This window comes from Mauremys mutica, chromosome 1, assembly GCF_020497125.1.
Source record: "Mauremys mutica isolate MM-2020 ecotype Southern chromosome 1, ASM2049712v1, whole genome shotgun sequence".
In the NCBI taxonomy this organism is placed as follows: Eukaryota; Metazoa; Chordata; order Testudines; family Geoemydidae; genus Mauremys; species Mauremys mutica.
The window spans coordinates 22093490-22108876 of NC_059072.1; the positions used below are offsets into that span (position 1 = coordinate 22093490).

Genomic DNA, 15387 nt, shown 5'->3' on the forward strand with positions numbered 1-15387 from the left:
TGTTAACATCTTCCATCTTCTTTGTGTTGTGGAGTTTCCATATCAGATGGCAAAATTGTTGTTTGCAGTGTTGTTGTAGCTGTGTTGGTTACAGGATATGAGAGGGACAAAGTGGGTGAAGTAATATCGGAAATACTTCACTTAGTTTGGTGGTTGGAAGTGTTTCTCCAAAACTCTCTGCAGGAGCATGATGCTAATTTCCTACTTGGTCTCCTTATGCAGCATCAGAATGTCAGAGTTTATATAGGAACAGGATGGAAACACATTCCAGAATGCAATGCCTGGGTATGGTTACTCCAAGTGTAAAGTATAATGGAGTTTTTTTATAATATGTAAAGAGTCTGGGTCAGTAGTTGTCATACAGTGGTTTTCATATTGTAAACCCATATTACAACAGAAAAAAAGTTTCAGTACAGCTCTCCCATCTATCCATAAAGAAAGATGATCCACCTGGACTGAGACCACACAATCTAAGGGACAGTTTCTGCTACCTCTAATCAGGTTGTGAAGCACCATTAGAATAGATCTATCTATGTCTATATATACTGAACACAATAGAAATTTAGTGAATTAGATTACCGTTAAATGACCTCATTTATGTAATAAACTTAATTACCATACTTCAACTCTGCATCTATTTGACAAGCACATTTAAATGTAGGAGACCCTGGGGTGAAATCAGTGAACTTAATTGCTGAGTAAGGTGTTACTCAACAGGAATAAAGATGGCTTAATCTAGCTTTGGTCTTGTCATATGTTAAAATGAGAAACAGTATATAGTTAAAGGTAGAGGTAAGGTATATGGATGTGTGCACAAGCACATGTAGCATGTGTGGAAAAGAAAGCAAGAGTTTAATAAGCTGTAAGTATTCATGAATACAGTAAGATTCACAACAAAGTTTGCATGCTCTTATACTGTAATGATTGTCATTTTAAAACTAGCTTTTTGCCTTCGAGCTATCGGGGTAAAGACCTACAGGAAAACTACTGCCGGAATCCCCGTGGAGAAGAAGGAGGGCCTTGGTGTTTTACAAGCAATCCAGAGATACGCCATGAAGTCTGTGACATTCCTCTCTGTTCGGAAGGTAACATGACACAGTTGATACCATAGAAATGTCTTCTGCCCTGGAAGCAAGTATGTAACTGTTGTTAGTTATTAGAGAGTATTTCTATTTGGGCTTTGAACAAAGAATGGCTTAATTCTTAGTAAGAATGACTGATTTAACAAGAGGTGTTTGAGTAATGATGTGCTTATCACACAAATTAGATCATTTGAACAGCTCTCTAGTTCACTACAAATCAGCTAACACTTTCTGTTGTGTTCAGTACATTATGAAAGCACCTGTTCCAGGTCCGTAGTTAATGCTGAGTTGAGTTTTTTTTTTGCTAGATAATGGATTTGAGGATGAATTCTGAAAATTAATTATTGTTTCACTTTTCAAATGATGCTCATGTGACAATCTGTAAGGAACATTGGTCAATGTAATTGCTGTAGAGCATTCTGATTGGGTATCTTCCATCAACTGATATTTATAAATAAGAACATAAGAATAGCTATGCTGGGTAAGACTAATGATTGATCCTGTCTTCTGACAGTGGCCTGTGCCACTGAATGAACAGAACAAGGAAATTTCAAGTGATCCAGTCGTCCAGTCCCAGCTTACGTCAGTCGAAGGTGAAGGGACACCCTGAGAGTGGTGTTACATTTCTGACTATTTTGGCTAGTAGCCATTGATAGACCTATCCTCCATTAGCTTATCTAATTCTTTTGTGAACCCAGTTACACTTTTGGCCTTCACAACATCCCCTTAGGGTTACCGTGTGTTTACAGATTTCAGCTTTGTTTTCTTCAGGCTGTCTCTGTTTCTCCCTGGTTCTGTGTTCTGTCCCTGCCTACTCACCCACAGACTTACCAGAACAAACCCTTCCACCCACACAATCCAAAACCATAATCTTTTTGCCTTAAGTGGGTGATTGTGATTAATTTATCCTTATTGTTACACTAATTAATGGGTACATTCACACCTATTAATCACAATTTGGTTTTAACGTTATCCATAATCAGGTTTCATCACAATTTATATGTACATATATTTATATAATTGTCACACAAGCAGGCATCACTTATTTAATCAACAGTAACCTTTCCTGCTTGGTGTGTGCTTTATCAAAACTTGGATCTAGGTCTTCATTTAACACTCAAACTAATTTCTATAAAGGCCCAAGAAAGATGGTGGGTATGTAAATGCCTCAAATGCTTCCATCCAGATGCATCCAAAGTAACTTGATTGTGAACTAACCTGGCACCAAATCTAATCATTTGACAAGATCTTAAAAGTGAGATGTTATTTTGAAGGGCGTTTCTTACACCTGTCAAGGATCAGAAGGGTAGCCTTGTTAGTCTGGATCTGTAAAAAGTGACAAAGGGTCCGGTGGCACCTTATTGGAGCATAATCTTTTGTGGGCATTCACGTGGGTGAATACCCATGAAATCTTATGCTCCAATACGTCTGTTAGTCTATAAGGTGCCACCGGACTCTTTCTCGCTTCTTACACCTGGGTGAAACTGATCATCAGGAAGTATTATTTTTATAATATTATAATTCTCTGTGCAGGACAGCTTGAGTTTATGACTGCAATTTCTTTCTACTAGCCTTATGAGCTACTAACATGCTATTTTTTGTTTTCAGTTGAATGCATGACCTGCAATGGAGAAAGTTACAGAGGGCCAATGGATCACACTGAATCAGGCAAGGAATGCCAGCGCTGGGACCTTCAGAGACCACACAGGCACAAATTCAGACCAGAGAGGTAAAATACTTTTTCACTGTTTTCTTTTAAAAATTACACATATTCTGGTACTCGTTAGGCCTAACCTCAGCTGGTTTAAATCAGCTGAATTGAATTTTATGGAGATATGCTATGTGAATTTACATGGTCTGAGGAGATACATATGTCTGTATACACAGAGTGAGTGATGTCACTAGAAAAAACTCTAACATAATAACAACAACAAAATAAATAATAATAATTACAAGTAGCAGTAATACTTTACACCTACAATAGATCTCAAAGCCCTTTACAAATACTGATGAATTTAGCCTTCCAACATTAATAATTTACAATATATCCACTTACTTCAATAATGAATAGCTAGACCCTATGCAATTATCAGTCTTAATTCTCTAGTTTATGTTGCGTAAGGTGTTAAAAAAAATCAACACTGATTTTCATCCTGGAAAAGCAATTATGAATGGTTAAGTTCAGCATTTTATGATCAGAGATTTATGTTTTGGACAATAACTTGATGAGATATAGATATAATGCCAAAAAAGTGAGTCAGAAATAGCATTAAAAAACTGCAGACAAGAAAGGTTTTATTCTAGTGTGTGAAATTCACCCAAGTGCAGACAGCCATCTGCAACATTTACACTCCCTTCTGGAGAGGCTATGTGGGTGGGTTTAGGCCACACATAAAGGCCTTTGAACCCTTACTGCATTAAGGAGGGGAAACCTTATATGGGCTCATACTGAAACAAGCCTTTCTGAAAAATTTGATTTTGATTAAGCCAATTTATAAAATAGATAAATTAATGCTAACCTTCCCCACAAGAATGTTGTTGGGATTAATTCATATCTGTAAATATCTGAGATCTTCCTCTGAATGTGTCCATATAAACTACCAAGTATTAATAATGAAATGTAGTCATTATGCTTTAAAATAAGATACTGGTAGCTTTAGGTTATGTCTACATTACAGGTTATGTCAGCATAATTTGTGTCGCTCAGGGGTGTGAATAAACGAGAGCTATCTGGGAAAAAGAAGACTGAGACCTGCTCTACACTACAGTTAGGTCGATGTAAGGCACTAAAATGTAGCTCTCACCAATGTAACTCGCCCACTTTACCAACTTCATACCTCCACATGCACGAGAGGCGTACCACTTAGGGCTATGTAATTAGACTGACACAGTGTCAGTGTGGACACTGTTGCAGTGTTGCTGTCTTTCAAAAGCCATCCCACAATGCCCCACACTGACAATTAAATCAGTGCAAGAGCTCCTGGTGAGGACAAGCACCTCTGACACAAGTTGCGTAGCATGGACATGCAAAACCAATTTATTTACTGTAGTGGCTGTAATATTTATGAACAGTAAAAGTTTTAACCCTCACAAAACACTATTCAATTTTTTTTAAAGTGTGACAAATCATAAGGCCAAATTAATCACCGGTGTAATTTAATTTACAACAGTATACTCATGTCAGGGATGCATTTGGGATGCAAATTTCAATATGATAAAATAAATAAGGATTGTTCATTCGTGTTAAAGAGCAGTCTTGATCTGTTTGAAAAAAATATGCAATATTCAGAACTTGAATGGCTAACTCTCTTCAAACCTAGAAATGGACCTGTCTCTGACATTGGAGAAGTGTCTTGTTGCTTTCTTAGCCACTGAAGTCAAGGTTCCTACTGCTGCTTCAGGGGGAGGATGGGGAAAAACAAATGATAAACCTAACAAAAATCACTAAGGAGGTGTAATGGGGGATCTGAAAGATCTCAGGAACCCTGAGAATCCTCCTCTGATCCAAGCGGCAGATTATGGCCCAGGGTATGTTTGGGGGAAAGAGACCTGGAGACTGGACTAACTCCTACAGGGACATTACACAATTCTCAGCAACATAAATCTGAGATTGGGCTGGCCAGATTGCAAACCCATCATCCAGTTTATCCCTGCTAGTTGTGGCTACCTGTGAGGGAAGGGACACTAAATGGTCTTCTGCTGTAGGGACTAAAATAGCTACTAGTTGATTCCCAGGGACATGGAAAGGGGTGAGCAGATCTGAGAACACTGTAGGCAAAATCAGTAACCGAGCAGGACAATTTTCCCCCCACTCACTCTCTCTGCATGTGAGCAAATGAGGGAGGTAAACTGGAGTTTTTCTGTCCCCCAAGGTTAGAGGAAGTCTAAAAGGGCTTTTTTCCCTGCTGCCCCACCACACTCACGATAATCAGATTAGCTTTGTACCCTATACCCTCCTGCAACCAAGGTCGTCTGTAGTCCTTACAGGGAGCTGATACCAATGAATCTATTTATACTCAGGGTATAAAAGATGTTGAGGATACAGTCAGTGGATAGTGCTGGACATTTCCCCATTTCTCTGTCTGTATGGCTTGATCCTGCAAGATGCTGAGCGCTCTGGTGATGATTGTTAAGCCATAAATGATGCAATTGAAGTTAAGTCTGCACCTAAGTGCATTGCTGGACTGGGACCAGAGTGCTCAGCACCTTGCAGGATTGAGCCCTTAGTGTACAGTTGCATGATGGCCTTTAGGGGAAATGCGACATAGAGTCCTGTGGCACCTTATAGACTAACAGAAGTATTGGAGCATGAGCTTTCGTGGGTGAATACCCACTTCACGAGACGCGTGTCATTTAGGGGAAATGGTTCTGATGATCCTACCCTGGCCCCATCCCAGGGACTGATCGGTTGTGGGGATCAGAGGAAGGTCCTTGGAGATATCAGGGTATTTTTAAACTTCACTCCCTCTCCCAGTTTAGAACTTAGTAATTATCTTGAAGCAGTAATGAGTATTGTGGAGCACAGTTGCTACTGCGGATAAAAAGCTTTCATGTTGCTATAGCCCTGTCTCCTCACCAGGGCTGGCTCCAGACCCCAGCGCACTAAGCGCGTGCTTGGGGCGGCATGCCGCGGGAGGGTCCGCTGGTCCCGCGGCTTCGGTGGAGCATCCGCAGGTGTGCCTGCGGGAGGTCCACTGGAGCCACGGGACCAGCGGACCCTCCGAAGGCACGTCTGCAGGAGGTCCACTGGAGCTGCGGGACCGGTGACCGCCAGAGCGCCCCCCACGGCGTGCCGCCCTGCTTGGGGCGGCGCAATTCCTAGAGCTGCCCCTGCTCCTCACCCCATTCTGCAGGGTTCAATGACAACAACGATTGAACCCTCTTTCAATTCTCTCCCCACAGCAGCGAGAGTGTGATTTGTCCCAAGGAAGGCAGGACTGTACAAACAGACTTTGGGATGAGTGTATGGTGGGTAGAGAACCCTATCTGCACACCTTTGTAAATCACGTGTAAATCATGTGCTTATGAGAAGCACATCTGCTTGCAATTGTGGGAAGGTCTCAGGTTCATAGGTAGTTAACATTTTTGTCCCCTTAAATAAGTTTTCAAAGTAATCACTTGGGCAAGCCTACTTTTTGTTCTCTTTCAAACATGCTGCAAAAACCCTGCAAAACCAAAGTATTTTGCATTTATTGGCAATAAATACATTTTACATTTATCCCCACATTTGGAAGTTTATGGCTGCTACTATGACCATTTAGATAAAATAAGTCTCCTTATTATGTTCCCCCCACTTTTCTGTTTAACAGAGGCGAGACAAACATGGAAACAATTAAAATAACATGACAGTTTCAAACCTTGACAAGATAAAGGGAGAGGGAAGTTTTAAATATTTTTTGCAGTGCTGGAAATGAGGGCATGACCTAGAACAAGCTGTGTTACCAAACTGGAGCTATCATTAGTAACAAAGCAATTGAAAATAGCTTCCAGTTTGAACCCAGGGTTGTTGCACTAGAGAACCTGTTTTCTTAATGAGTCTGGCATGCCAGGCAGTGTTTATATAATCCACACTTAATTTGGCTGTGTGGGGGGAAAAAAAAGTGAGGCTTGTGTGTCTGTCAAGGGATGGCCATGCATTAGAGTGAAGCAATTAGCTGAGTTACCCCATCTGGTGTCCTGCATGTTACCAAAGCTGAGTCTCCCTCTCCAAGGGCCTGATTCTGCTAAGTGCTTCCTAGGAGGTTTCACCCTCATTTTCCGCTATGGGAGTAGAGGGTATTACCCAACCCCACATGATCAGGTTCCAAGCCAGCAGGCACTGTATCAAATTTGTCTCAGATGGAATTGGTTCTTTACACGTCTTGTACATGCCTGTATAGTGTTGCCAGCCAGAAGTGCTGAACACATTTGTTGGTGTGGTTTGCAGATATCCTGACAAGGGCTTTGATGATAATTACTGCCGCAATCCTGATGGCAAGCCGAGACCATGGTGCTACACTCTTGACCCTGACACCCCGTGGGAGTTCTGTGCAATTAAAACGTGTGGTGAGTTAAAGCAAAAATTTATTGCTTCCTTTTCCTTTCCCAAATCTGGACTCAAATAGTCTGTTCTAAGTGGGTGGGGAATATAACTGTTTTTGTCCATTCATTGCGCTTTGCTTAATTTTAAAATAAAGCAAAGAACTGCCCTTACAATCTCATCAATAGTCTGCATAAGATATAATCAGCAACGCATTATTGAGCACTTTTTATAGTTATTCTATTATACACATGTCACAGGGCAGCATGCCACACTCCTGCCTCTTCCATAAACACAGACTGCACTGAGATGTCTTCCTTGTAAATACCACTGTGCAGTTTATTTACAGTATTTTAATCCTTCCACCAATCCATAGCAGTGTCTCCATACCTCTAGACACTGTATCTTAACTTTCTAACCCCTTCTCCCAAATAGAGGAAGGGGATAAGGTGGCTCTAATCAGAGGGACCCCTTGGTCAAGCTCGCCTAGCTTTCTGTTCCTCTCCTCTCTTTCCCCTTGAGCGTGCCTTCATATGTCCTTTTATATAGCTTCCCTGCTAATGGGCTAATTAGATCATTAACTCACCAGCCCCAATCTGGCCTGGTAGTCAGGTACACCTTGTCCAATTAGGCCTTCTCCAGGCAAACCTAATTAATACTAATAATGGTACCAAGAGTGCTGGCTCAAGTGCTAGCCCTCATCACTCTGTCACGTGTCCTCCCTTTTTCCAGCGGAAAGATACATCTTCTCCCTCACTTCCCCTCCTTTTCTAGAGGTACTACTAGGCCTCTGCCCTTCCTTGCCTCAGGGTGTTTGTCTTGGATCTTGTTATAAGGTCCATCCATTCTCCACCCACAAAAATCGCATTTGGTGGGTAAGGGTTGTCCCCATAATTCTGTTTGTGCCCACAGGTTGTCACACCAAGGGCAGTCTGTTGGGCTGTGCTCACAAGGAAACCAAAATTAAAAGAACATTAAGGCTGCACAATCAAGCACAGAGTAATTAGGAAATGCCAAAATTAAGGTTGCCTATGCAATATTAATTCCACCCCTTTGGGTTTATGTATTATGTATTATGATACAAACTTCAACTACTTAATCACATACAAATTTTTAAACAGGGCTCCTACCTCATTCAGTGTTCAGGATGGATAGTGCTCACTGAATGGGCAACTATTCAGTATTTTTATCCTTGTTCAATATGTGATCTCCTGGCTTGCTTACTGGACACAATTCAAACCCTCCCCTTAAGACAGAATTATTCATTTCCTTATGGGATTTCTATAGTATTCATCACTATAGTATTTGAGTGTTTCATAAACATGAATAAATTTATTTTCATAATACCCCTGTGAAATAAGGGGTGCTATTATTCCCCATTTTCCCTAATGGGAATCAGGCACAGAGAGATTTAGATGAAAAGTGTCTACTAACTCTGAGTGCCAGGTTGAGCTGATGTTTAGTGTCCTTAGTATTATATAGCACTTTATATGTTCAAAACACAGCTCCCACTGAGTTGTGTTGCAGTTGTGAGTGCTCAGCACTTCTGAAAACCGGGTGTCTCAAGTTGGGCTCCCAGTGAATAAGGAACACGTAATTAGTGCAATCAGTGAAAAGTGTGGTATAAGTGACTTGCCTAGCATTACATCGGAAACCTGTGGCAGATGCAGAGATAGAATCTAGTTCTCCAGGGCAGCATTCAACTGCCTAAACCATAAGACAATCCTTTCTCTTCTTGCAGCCCCTGCCTCCTTCACTATACACCTTTCAACTTCAGTAGCAAATGAAGCAGGGATCCTGCAGACAACACTCTTTTTTACTACATAACCATGATGCATCCCCACAGTAGGTCCATCCTGTGCACTGAATGAGATGGGTCCTTTGGAAAAAATAGGCTGGAATCACATAGTTAAGGGCTATGCCATAATGCACATGCACAAGCGACCAAATTAAGGTCACACAGAGAACTTTGCTACCTTAATGTCATTTTTAACATAGGTTTTTTTTCTGAGAAAGGATATATGTACTTATGTCTTGAGAGCTCTTTATGTGCAGTACTATTCTTCAGAGAGATTGTGGCTTTGGTAAGGTTTCATGGTTATAAATAACATCAGAATTTGTCACAGTTAGTTTTAAAGGTTAACTGATACTGTTAAAAATCCACACCATCCGACCCTTTATTCACGCGGAAGCTAAATTTATTTATTTGTGGATTTAAAAAAAAGAAAAGAAAAATAGTTGAGTGAACCTTTATGATTGTTTGTTTTAGTTTTCATAGTCCTCTGCAATTTTTGGTTTTGACTGAGACCAGAAAAAGCCATTCTTGTGGTATTTTCAACTAGCCCCAAATGAGAGAGAACTGGAAACTGTATGAAAAAATATGTTCTTCCAGTTTTCTAGCCCCTCAATGGTCAAAGTGTGGATAAAACAAATGGGGCCACATTCTGCCTTCCACCCCTGTATAGAGTCCAAGAGGCTGCACACAGTGTAAAAGCAGAATTTATATCCTTTACTTTTGGGTTCTTATCCAATTTAAACTTATCAATGTTTTCAAATTTTGCCCATCAATACTTCTGAACAGTCCATAGTTACTTGTACAGTACTACTTTTATGCTACTGTAACCTTTTTGGCCATGACTCATGTCTCATTTACCCTATATTTATGCTGGTGTAACTCTGACTTCAGTGATGTTACTCCTGATTTATTCTTTGATGCAGACCATCACTTTGAGCCTAATTCTGCTTTCACATGCATCAGCACCAGTCTAGAATAATTCCACTAAAGTCAGAGGAGTTACATCATTGTAAAAGTGGTGTAAAGGAGAGGACAATTTGCCATGCTGTATGATGTCTGTAAAGGGGGTGCCCAGAGCAGTGGCAACTTAGAAGTGACCTTGCTGCCTTATGTGATCAAAAATAGTGGCTTCAAAAATCCATACATCAGTTCATGTGTGACCTTGTGCCGAAAGATCTCTCCTGTGAACTTAAGCACCTCCTTGTATCTGGACTTTTTGCTACCTGAGCGTCCGACTTTGGCCTCTAAGAACAAGTGGGAAGTTATTAAGCCAAAGACATCATCTAGTTTGGACCTAGTTTTTGTCTCAAATATAGAACAGTTGAGTCTGTACACCTAGTTTAAAGATTGTGAAGAGCAATTTACTTATTCGTTTCTTTATTCTTAATTTTTCACTGGGTAGTTCTTCCCACAACCAGTGGTGGCACCCAGGAAAATGGGCACCCCCAACTCGCTCCACTCGCCCAGCACTCCTGCCATGGAGCAGAGTCAGGGCATAGGGGCTTGCCCCACTCTGCCTGTCCACCTGACCCTCCTGCTGGGGAGTGGGGGAAGCCCCTGCGCCCTGACCCCACCCCCTGGCAGGAGTGCCAGGCAGGCAGGGAAGGGCAACCCCACTCCCTGACAGGAGGGCTGGGCGGGAGGACCGGAGCATGTGTGTGTGTGTGTGGGGGGGGGTGTTGGAGAGAACTGCAGGTGGAAGAGGTGAGGAGGAGCCCCCACTTGCTCTGGCTCAGGGCCCCACAAACCCCTAATCCACCTCTATCCACAACTACTTTCAACACGTGTGTTTTATTGAATAATCAGTCTCTGTTGTAACATATTCATATACTTTTTTCTGGTAGTGGAGATTTTATTACTAAAAAAATTGTCTAAGTTATAATTTATGATGGTTTTTACAAATGCAACTTTTATAAATGTTTATCCTTTGGCATTTCCCAAGTTGATGTGTCAGTGCTCTGAAGATTCACATCTGGCTTTGGTGGCCACATAAGCTTAACAATCAATGTAACTCTTAACATTCACAGTCTGATCCAATTTTTTTAAAGACATATGCCAGGGGATGTTTTCCAAACTCTAGTAATGACTCCTCCTCTCCCAACAGTTCAGATTATGTTAGAGTCTTCAAGAAATGCAATCCCAGTACCAGCCCTTCTAAAAATAAATGGCCTACATTAATGATCCTGAGCACTTTGCTCTTGATATTGTGATGAAGTTGGGCTCTCTGCACTGGGTACACAGTCTTCTTTTTGATCTTCCTCTGACATCAGGGGAAAACTAAATTTGAAACATTTGAAACTACATTTACATTATAGTAGACGATAGTGTTCTGTGTAAGGGCGAATATGTAAAAGATGCATGCACAATACAAAAATTCCTTTGATAAATTGCCTGATTCTGTTTCACACTACTAATCAGACAATAGTGACGAGGATGATAATATCAAGCAATGTTCTCATCTGTATACTTTTACATCAGAAAAATCACCACTTTTTTTAAATCTTCAAAACTTGAATACAACTCAGGTAAATATGAGTTTTTTCCAATAAATGATGATGGATGTTTTAGTGCAGTGGTTTTCAAACTGGGATACACATACCCCATCAGTGGGTATGTGGGAAAAATCCTATAATGGCCGACAACACATTTTATTTAGTAAGACTTGGCAATCTGATCAAATTGAATCTCCTTTCAATTAAAACTGCAGCAGCGTTGGTGTACCTCAGAATCAGAGGGTTTCAAACTGTGGGGTGCGGATCGCTGGCCAATGGGAGCTGCTGGAAGCGGCGGCCAGGAAGTCCCTCAGCCCGCGCCACTTCCAGCAACTCCCATTGGCCTGGAGCAGGAAACCGTAGCCAGTGGGAGCTGCGATGGGACAGACCTGTGGATGGGGTACGTAAACACACCGCCCGGCCCGCCAGGGGCTTTCCCTACACAAGTGGTGACCCCTGTTTGAAAAACCCTGCCCTAGAGGTATGTGTCCCTCTAGAAGTTGCTTCTCACTAGAAGGCAGAAATCTGAGGGGACACGTGACTCTGCACGCCCCCCCCACCCCACGCATTGCCTCTGCATATCTCAGATAGGGGTATGCAGTAAGCTACATTATTTGGAAAGGGGTATGTAGCCTAAAAAGTTTGAAAACCACTGTTTTAGTGGTTAGGACAGTGGGTGAGGTTTTGGAAATCCTGGGTTCAATTCCTTGCTCAACCACAGACCTTGGGCAAGTCACTTAGTCTCTCTCAGTACCTCAGTTCCCCATCAGTAAAATGGGGATAATGGCACTTCCCTACCTGACAAGGATGTTGTGAGGATAAATAAATTAAAATTTACGAGGTGCTCAATGGGGGCTGTGGTTAGATGTTTGGCTGCATATGTGTGTTCTCCCTCTGTGCTGCCCCAGCCAGCACAGCAGACCTTGAGCGAACCACCCAATGACCACCAAATCCATTAAGGTATGAAGGCGCCAGGCCAGGTTTATTGTTGACAAAGCACAGTAATAGCACACGGCAGACTCTATGAGGATACTAAGACATGTATACCCATGACGATGGACGCAACTCAGTGAAAGGCGGGACTTTCCATTCCCCACTCGGCTGGACAAAGATAATCCCTTTAAGATGCATTTTTATACCCTGATACAAACAAGTTAGTACTGCCTCTGACATAGTTAGTTACTGCCCCCTGACGTGGCTAGTTATTAACTTGTACACATCGGTTTGATCAAAACATCTTTATTTCGTACTGTTATCCTGACCTTATCTTTAAGGAGGGGTCAGTGTGTTCCTGTTATCCTTGGAGGATGTTTCTGCACCATCCTTAATATCGGGATGTTCTGGTACCACTTGATATCAGGATGTGTTTGCGATTACTTTGTGCTTAGCATTTCTGAGGAATGAGTATTTTTGCAGTATTAGCCCTATTCTTGCCAAATTGTGTGAGCCGGTCCTGCCTGTGATACAAGGGCTTATGTCTCAGGCTCTCTTCCTACTACAAGGGCCATATAAGTACTAAAGGTTGATGATGAAACCTCATAATAACCCCCCCCAATTGATAATCAATTACTGTATTATCTTCTCTAAATTAATCTGAAATTGCCTTTTGCTGCTATTATTACTATTATTTGTTAGCCCAAAACTTACTGTGTGTTAGAGCAGCTTTGCACAAACTGCCTTAGAGCTGGTTTACCCAGCTACCATGTGATTTCTCAGCACAGGTGAATTTTTGGCTTACAGTCACCTTTGTGCTCCCTCCCTCATATGCCACCCAAGCTTCACTGAGTACATCTCTCAGCAGCAGCTCAGGATTTGGTACATAGCATGCATTAGTATATATAACACAGTGAATCCTGTCTCTGCACCAAGGCGTTTGCAGTTTAATTCAGAAATATGGTATGTGAGAGTCCTCATGCAAGAAGGCAACATTTTTGGTGGTGATTTCAATGTAGGGATGGCTTCATAAAATAAATGTATGTTTATGGAAGGATTTGAAGGGGCAGAAGGAAGGGACTTGATGTATCAGAAACTGAAGTCTCTTTCAAGGACAGAAGACAGTATAAAAATGGAGACATAAAGTCAAGAGTGTGAGAAGGAGATGATGGGAACAATAAAGATTAGAGATGGATTCAAACTGCAGAAGCTGGATCTGGAGTGAGGTTTTGAGCACATGAGTTGGTTTGAAGTTGTTCACATATGTGGATGCGGTTTTGGCTTGGGCCAATTTCTAGTCAGGCGAGAAGATAAAAAGGAGCATTAAAATAGCCAGAATGCGTGTAGGAGGAAATGAGAGCAGAGATGGAAGCAGGGACAGGGATTGTGAAGAGGGGATAAGGACAAAGAATTTGGGATTAATGGGAAAGGAGAGTGGATGCCTGTTATAATAATCAGAGGTGGGGGGTGTACACAGTAACATGGCTAGAGTGACAGAGGAAAAGGATACAGTTAGTTGGCCTACACGGGGAGGGGAGAGGAGACATTTTTTGGGAGCACAGAGAGGAGGAGGCTGCAGATATCAGTCAGTATGAGAAGTATTGAAGGCCTAGATCAGAGTAGAAGGGACAGAGAAGAAAGGATGATGTTTGGAGGTATTAAAGAGGAAGAAGTAACAGGACTCAGTGAGTGCCTGGAGGCGATGGGAGAAGGAGAAAGAGGAGAAATAACAACAAGGTTGATAGCATGGGTCAGAGGGACGATGGTGCTGTTGTCACCACTGATTGGGAGGATAAAGAAATGGAACTCCTCTATTTTTGCCAACTAAATTTTTTAGAAGCAGATTCCCTTGCTGATTTGAATGCTGAGTTGTGATTTAGGGCTTGTCTATTCAGGGAGTTTAAATGAATTAACTAAAGCTGTGAAGTTAATGTGCATAAATTAAAACCTTCATGTGGATACTCTTATTCAGAAGTAAAGTTTTTGTAGTTTAATCCTCCTAAGCAACAATGCCAAGGTCACTTTACTTATGAATGAGAGCATCCATGCAGGTGTTTAGTGCACTTGAATTTATGCACATTAACTTCAGACCTTCACTTAATTTATCTTGACTTTCCTGAGTGTCCACATGTAGGCAAGCCATTATAGTGTCTTGCTGAAACATACTACACAAATAAAGAAAGTGCAACTCAAGCTTCATATTTACTTAACATAAAGATGTTTATAGAAGTGAGTCATTGGGAAGAGACTGGTGTTTAAAATTTGATAGTTACCTCCCACTTAATTTTACAATGAGGACTAATAGAGGGTTATTATAGTGTTCACTGTGTGTCACTATGTATTATTTTCTATCTCTTTATAAAGACTCCATCTCTCTACTTCTAGCATACTTTTCAATATGATATGTAGGAGTTCTGTTTAATCTAAAGATGAGATTCAGGGTCAAAATTTGGATCCATGTCTGAATTTTGAACACACTAAATATAAAGCGGTTTTGGATTCAAAGCTTTTCAGCCCATTATAGAGGTGGGGGGGAACTCTGAAATGTGTATCTGGATTCCAGACCATGCTAATTGTTGGTGTTCATATTCAGCTGTAGCATTGCCAAGATATGGCCCTCTGTGGGTTTTTTTGGGGTTCAACTCTAATTTATTCCTTTGTTATCCCTCAGGCAATGTAGATTAAAATTGGTGCTACATGATTCTTCCACACCAATGCTATAAAGCAGGTATTTTTTCCTCTGCTGTGCTGTATATCATAATAAAGCTACCAAGCACACAGAAGGGGTTGAAGAGCCAATGTTCAAAATATAGGGGAGGAAAGTGACCTGAGGTGTGGTATAGCCTAGAATTTCAAATTCAATAATAATGCAGGGCATGAGTTAAGGCTCTTTTGGGGCAGCTTTACTATGCATGAGCAGCACCTGCTCAGCAGATCACTCCAGCTTCTCACTGAACTTTGCAGCATTACACAGGTCACATTTTATTATGACAGAGTTGTTTTAGAACAGTTCCTCTACTGTATTAGGCACAAACCTGCTTGTCTTTAAAAAACAGGGACAAATTA

At 41.4% G+C, this 15387-nt stretch overlaps 1 protein-coding gene across 1 annotated transcript in view; it reads left to right on the forward strand.

The window, feature by feature from the left end:
- The window catches only part of HGF (hepatocyte growth factor), a 68241-nt gene that overhangs the window by 25353 nt on the left and 27501 nt on the right, over window positions 1-15387 (forward strand). Inside the window, exons 5-7 of the mRNA XM_044999117.1 lie at window positions 943-1085; window positions 2691-2811; window positions 7009-7127. Coding sequence (XP_044855052.1) covers window positions 943-1085; window positions 2691-2811; window positions 7009-7127 — 383 coding nt within the window. The remainder of the gene's footprint in view (window positions 1-942; window positions 1086-2690; window positions 2812-7008; window positions 7128-15387) is intronic.